The sequence below is a fragment of the Orcinus orca genome, chromosome 8 (genome assembly GCF_937001465.1).
Source record: "Orcinus orca chromosome 8, mOrcOrc1.1, whole genome shotgun sequence".
NCBI lineage: Eukaryota > Metazoa > Chordata > Mammalia > Artiodactyla > Delphinidae > Orcinus > Orcinus orca.
This window is the reverse complement of record NC_064566.1, coordinates 89,081,845-89,088,894: the sequence shown is the minus strand read 5'-3', so window position 1 is coordinate 89,088,894 and position 7,050 is coordinate 89,081,845. Positions and strand designations below refer to the sequence as shown.

Here is a 7,050-nt window from a genome sequence, read left to right as displayed (position 1 = left end):
AAAGGGAGGGGCCTAAAAAGGTGGCGAGAGCGGGGCTGATACAGGCAGAGTGGTCAGAGGTGGGCTGAGGGGCGTGGCCCCGTTTTGAGTGAAGAATGGGAAGGGTCTCGAGGACCAGCCGGGCGCTGAGAGCCTGCGGCCGAGGGGCGGGTCTAGGCGCTCCGGCAGAGAACTGCCAGAGGGCGCGTCACTGTGCTCGCCGGATGCGCTCGCAGCTTCAACGGACCCAACCGCCACCAGGTTTGGGGCTTCGCTCCGCGCAGGCTGTACTGGGTTACAAAGATTTAATTTCAGGTTTGTAGCCCAACAGGAAACCGGGGTGAACAGGTTTTCCAGCCAAATGATGTGAAGGGCAGCCGAATGGAAGATATATTCCCACATTCTAGAGTACTGTAGCAGGATTAAGCATATTCTATGTATGAAGCTACAAGTTTACAAAACAGATTTCTGTTTCTAATTTGCCATGTAATCCCGTCTACCTACATTTGTTAGGTACCCTTCTGTGTAGGGTTATCCTATAATTAGAAAATGTCTCATTTCTCAGCTGAGAGTGACATTAAACTAGAAGGAAGCACGTGTTATATTTATATCCCTAAATCCCCAGTGTACATCAAGAACACAAGAAGTAAGAAAAACCAACATTTGAAAACATGTTCACCTTTGCTGGTAATTAAACATTTGGAAAAATAAGGCAGCCAGAAGGCACTATATCATACCTACTTAAATTGGAAACTTTAAAAAGTCTAACATCTCAGTACTAATGAGATTGAAGAGAAGGAGATGCATTCGTCGGGAGGTTGTTTTTAGAGATGGTAGGATAGTAAGGAAAAAGAACCAGGGAAAAAATGTTTGCACATTTCCCCAAAATCCTATTCTAGTATCCTTAAGGCATCCAAAATAAGGTTTAAAAAAAAGTTTTAATATCTTCATGACAGAAAAAGAATTGGAAAAACGTTAACTATCCAAAAATGAGGAAAAGATTAAGCAGGCACGGCTGTCTGGCAGAATAATATGCAGGGAGTACAACTGAGAAACAAAATTCCCAGATTAAATGGAAAGGCACATTTGAAATACTGAGAGTAGAGAGACTTCCCTGGCGGTCCAGTGGTTAAGACTCTGCATTTCCACTGCAGGCGGCGCAGGTTCAATCCCTGGTTAGGGAACTAAGATCCTGCATGCCCCACGGTGTGGCCAAAACATTAATAAAATAAAATAAAAATAGGAGTAGAGCAATTATATTGTTACCATAATGTAAAACTACTTATGAGTAACAACTGGAAGAAGCAACGTAAGAATAATTGTGATTAGTGAAAGGGCTTATACTGTAACTGTAAATTATTATAAAAATGTTAACGATTTTGAATTGGCTAAGATATCTTACTACAGTACTTCCACTGCATTTGAATAACTGGATCTAAATTACTTTAAATTAGTCTTTGTATGAGATGATCTTCAGTTTGCTGTTCAGTTACTTAGGTAGCCTTGCTTAAACCTGTTTTGCATCTTTCAGTGCATAGCGAGTTTGCATTTTGAATATACTTTTTACAGGTGTAGCTAAATCATGAGAGGGCACAGGTCAAACAGTCTAGGAGTGGTAAGTTTACCCCAGAGGTAAGCTAGGAATAATTAGGTTTGTCAAATCAGTCCTGAGACTTGTAGAATGATATTACTGATACAGAATGGGTTAGATGTAAAGAGGAATTAGTTGGTAGTGAAAGTTCTTTACATGTTTAATTTTAACATAATAATGGAATAACCCAGTTAAAATGGCTTGTAATTAATAGTTGAAAATATGTAATTGGAAGGCAAGTGAAAGCACCCAGGGCTAAAGATTTAGCGATATAAAACATTTAAAGTGATAAATGAAGGCTAAGTTTTAGGAAGGCATCTTTCAAATTAATTTGAAAGTTCTGGTTCTTTTAAATACACATTCCTGAAAGCCTCTTGTTAATGTTTCTTGCTTTTGCATTAGAGACTGTTTTGTCATACGGTTTAGAGTCTTGGGTTCTTACTTGTTTGCACATTTATATATAATGTCAAAAGAAGTGCTACGTAAATGAATTTTCTTTGATAATATAACCTATTGATATTTTGCACTTACATTAGAAATACCAATAGTAATATCTGTAGCAATAAAGTAATCCTTATCTCTCCAAGTAATCCTATTACTCCCCAAGTAATGAGTAAACATGCAACCAGGGAGATCACTTGAGGAAATTTACTTTCACTAAATGTAAATGGCTTTCTTGATTAATTTCAGTCAGTAAGCACAAGTGAAAATTATTAATGGTATTTAGTTTGCAAACTCCATTTTATTCGTAGTTTGTTTCTGGGTTTTTTAAAAATTAGGTCACAAATCTGGTACAGACAGTTAAAACTGTTTATCACTTTGATAATCAGAAGCCTCTGGTATAACACAATCTTCATGAAAACGTAAAACAGAATACATGGTAATAATCTCTTTGAAAGCAATGGTTGCAAACATCCATGTTTCTAAGAAAATATAACTTTACATATATATTTTAAGCAAGCTGTACCTCTTACATAAATTCAGACAATAGAAGGAGTGTGCAATCATAAAGCTTATTTTATGGAAAAAAATGAAAATTATTATTATTATGACCTAAATGATTTTAAGTAATTAGAGTCCTCTTGGATTGAATACAGAGTATAAAGATATTTTCCTTAATTTACAACCTTCCTGGTCAAAAAGAGCTGGAAAGTTGGTCAGTAAGCAGCATTGATATTACCAAGTAAGTTTAACCTAAATTCTTTAGGTAGAAATTGTAAAGTGTTCCAATTCCAGCTACTTTAGTTAACTGAGTGAGAACAGTCTTCAGTTTTTAAATGAAGACTGTTTAAGGAATTGAGCTTTTTACTTAGTTTTTGTGTGAGGGTCATTTTTTAAATCAGGTTTAGAGATTATTTCATGAACTCTAAACATTCTAGTTCCTTAGTTTTCTCAAAGAAAGAGAACTTCAGCAGTAGCAGGATGGACTGTCCCACACAAATGCCAGTAGGGGGTAATGCTCTGAATAAGTCAAAAGGCCTCCTAGTGTATCAAATAGGAGACAATTCAAACCAGAATGAATCAATGCGCACTCCTCCTAGAAGGCTCCTCTGTTTAGAAACTGGAATGAGGATTACCAACACATTTTATACAAACACTCTGGTGTGCCATCCTGTAATGGGGGTGCTTAGTTATCACCCGTGGCATGAGATTAATGAGCTATTAATTCAACTTCAGCTTTCTGTGGAGGCACTAAGGCCATGCAGCTCCTTTTCCAAAAGACATAGAGATAAAAGACAAAGAAGGTAGAGGACTCTGAAAATTTTCTCTGATTTAATTTTCTCTGAAAAGTTAAATTCTACATAATAGTAAGAATGTTTGCTGAAAGAAAACTGACAAGTAAAACTGAGTTAAGCGACAGATGTTCAAGATAAATTGTACTGAAAATACAATAACAAATTTTGGCCTGATAACCCTCATGCTGTCTTATAGCAAAACACTAAAATACATGCAACAGAGAAACTGGTGACATGAGGACTTCTTCTCCAGATTTCCTGGGGGTGCTGGCTGGGGGGGGAATGGAGAATATACTGTTTTCTTCTGTTTGCTTTCATAATGAATTATTCTTGCTTATAAATGACCTTCCCAAATTTTCCCAGTCATTTCTGATGAGAAATCATTCTTCAGTAGGAGAAGACCAGGTAAACTTATATGAAGGACATCAGGTGTCTTTTGAGTTCCTTCTGTCAGCTAGAGGAGCCATCAAATAGGTTCCGTAAAATTAACTCCATAACTAAAAAGCCTGGTAGAATTGGAACAGGAGTAATCTGTCATTAGTATACTTGTAATAAAATAAAGCTTGTTCCGAAACCACAAGGGCTGGTAAGAAGAGCAGAGCCTGTATAAAAGCAACTGGGTTCTCTAGAAAATGGATCTAGTATACAGAATGTGAGAATATACAGAACTCTCACTCAAGTTATAAAAATAGACATGGTTCTTGGACAAAAAGCAAATGAGTAGAAAAGAATTCTCCAAACATGAACTTAAAGACACATCTATATAAAACAACAAAACGTCATCTCAGAGCTCCGATCAGTCGTCTGTTGAAATGGCTGAAAAGGGGAGATGAACTAGAGACAGACAGGTCAAGAACCCACAGCTGATCTGTCTGACTCTTCTGGTTGGCAGTGTACACTGGTGATCACAGGCAGAGAGACTGATATATCTGATTGGTTGATGGTGCTTGGTGAATGAATGAGAAAACTCAAGATACAAAGTAATCTCTGAAAGTTTAAATCTTAGCTTCTACACTTGACAGTGTTGCACATGAGAAAGGATTCTAGGTGTTATCACCCAGAATCAACCCTGCCATTCACAACTCATGCTCCATGCCCCCATGGTTTCTTTTGTGGCCAAAGGATCAGCCTAGACTAAATATATAATAGAAAATAACTCTGGCCTTGAAATGAAGAGGGGTAGACCAGTAACTCATGCTCAGTACTTATAAATCACAAATACTGAAGCTAATGGTCTGTTTCCTTTTGACTGCAAAGGAGATGCCATGAGCTAAAGAAAGTCATGAGAGAAAGAAAGTCAAGAAGACATGGGTAGCAGCACCTTTCCATACCCGCCTGGATTTGAAAGGAGACTTTCACTCCTTATTCCTTTCAAACACAAAGTTCATCAGCTGGAAGGGGAAAAAATGGCTCTAAAGTTAAAGAGTCCCCAGAGAAAATGAGCAGTACATGAAATATGCCCTCTGTGGGCTAAAGGACAAGTTGCAAAACCAGTTAAGACACAAGAGGCAGCCCAAGGTCTTACTTAATTATGGTTTTAGCGTAGTATATAGCACAATATGGGCAGCCCTTTTTCAATCCATTCAACAATTCAGCACCATCCATGTCCAGTCCAAAAAATTCCTGAAGAGTGGGCTTTCATCTTTGGTACCACCTTACGAGTTATTCTTGGTTTGCAATAGCTGCAAAGAAGCAAAAAAGCTGGTACCTTCACCTTGTCTGTGAGTACAAATGCTGGTACTCTGCTGCAACCACTGAGGCCAATTAAAATAATACTGTAACACACAGGAGTGATACATCCAGTTCCCAGGTTCCAGATAATAGCAGCCATGCCCATAAAGGAGTGGGATCATCCATCCCCATTGGTTAAGGCCTTCGGTTTGTTGTCCTCAGAGTAGAATAAAACACTGTGTTCCCACGGACAAGGAACTCCACAAGAACCCATGGTCTACTTTTGGACAGGGACTTTAAGTACCACACGTGCCAGGCACAGAAATAGGACTGGCCTATAGCTGTCACACTTGGAGAAGCTTCTGTTTTGGCAGCACAAACTAAAAACTTCTTAGTGTATTCTGGTTTTAGTCTTCTCTCCTGAGTGAAGCAGCCAGGGACTGCCAAGTTCCACAAGCCCTCAATCTAATAGTCAGCATTAATTCTCTCCATGGTCTTCTTCCACCCAGGCTACAATTTTCCCTTCCCATCCAGGGATGGCATCGTCATCATGGAAAACCTGGAGAAAGAAAAAAAGCCACCATGAAAAAATTGTAAGACAGGGAGTCTCACTAAACATCTGTGGTTGAAAAAGAAGATCTCAGACATAAAGGATAAAAAAGTATAGAGGAAAGCCTTGAGTTAGAGCCTATGTCCCTTTGGTTTTGTCCCTAAAGTTATAACTGGTTAAAAAATATATATACAGTTGACCCTTGAACAACACAGCGGTTAGAGACACTGCCCACCCCCCTCCCTGCCCTGGCCCTGTGCAGTCAGAAATCCACATATAACTTCACGGTTGGCCCTCCATATCCACAGTTCTGCATCCTCAGATTCAACCAGCTGCTGATTGTGTAATACTGTAGTAGGTATTTATTGAAAAGCGTCTGTATATAAGTGGATCCATGCAGTTCAACCTCATACTGTTCAAAGGTCAACACTGTATGTGTGTATATATACATATGCCTTATATATCCTTAGTTCCGCATCTATGAAATGGTAAACGCATCCCTCTAGTACTGCTTTGCTCATAGAGATTTATAAGAATTAATAAATTACTAACCATAGAGCACTCTGGGCTTCTCAAAAGAAAGCAGTACTATAAGCATTTAAAAAATGAGAAAGGGGAAAATTTTGGCCCGAAGCATTGTAAAGAAAGGGTTAGAACGAAGACCAATCTTAACATGTGTGCATGCAGTTCTTTTCACTCATTTGTTCAATTCATTTCCTAAGCCACTAATAAATAGAAAGGGTTATTAAAACATTTCAGTGAGAAAATCTTTTTTTTTTTTTCGGCTGCACCACGCAGCGTGCAGGATTTTAGTTCCCCGACCAGGGATTGAACCTGTGGCCCCTGCAGTGGAAGTGAGGAGTCTTAACAACTGGACCGCCAAGAAAATCCAGGAAATCTTTACAAAACAAAGTATTGGCTTTTCCAACCTTTTTCGTTCTGTAACCACTATGAGAGCACTCGTAATACGTCATGACTCAGAACTCTCTTTCAAAAAAAAAAAAAGAAAAGGTCTGTTTTTGGCAGATATATTACAAAGAGAAGTATAAGCTAAGAAAATAGCCAAGAAGTTGAGAATAAGCATAGATGACTTTGCAGAATTTCCTCATTTTCATTATATGAGAAACTACCACCACAATATACAGTTTCATATATTCATGCCAGGTTGTTTATTTTGCTCTACATAGGAAGCAGAAAGTTTTCTAAGGTTTGGTTACAGATAGAAAAGAGACTCGAAAGCCAAGCATTTGTTCAATGTAGGTTCTTTATTTTCCCTAACAAAACTTTTTCCTTTTTAAAATAAAAATTCTATCCAAGTTTGATTAGAGTGATTAAGACCTTGAACTAAAGAAGCTATCAACTTCTTGGGCCATTCCCTGAACCTTCTCAGTCTAGAGTAATCAACTGGTCGGAGGCACTGGGAAACTCCTCTGACCTGGTTAGGGAACTGAGGTACTTCTGGGTACTAGTCCTTGAGTAGAAGTCTTTGGGGTTCAAGAACAACCAGCAATACCACCCAGACT

General features: G+C 38.5%; 1 protein-coding gene across 7 annotated transcripts in view; it reads right to left on the bottom strand.

Moving 5' to 3' along the window:
- Positions 1-2,274: 2,274 nt before the first annotated feature.
- DIXDC1 (DIX domain containing 1) overlaps positions 2,275-7,050 on the bottom strand; it is a 73,983-nt gene continuing 69,207 nt past the window's right edge. For all 7 annotated transcript variants that reach the window (XM_033434613.2, XM_033434618.2, XM_033434617.2 and 4 more), the window contains one exon: positions 2,275-5,536. In XM_033434613.2, the coding sequence (XP_033290504.1) occupies positions 5,456-5,536 (81 nt within the window). In that variant the 3' untranslated portion in view covers positions 2,275-5,455. The remainder of the gene's footprint in view (positions 5,537-7,050) is intronic.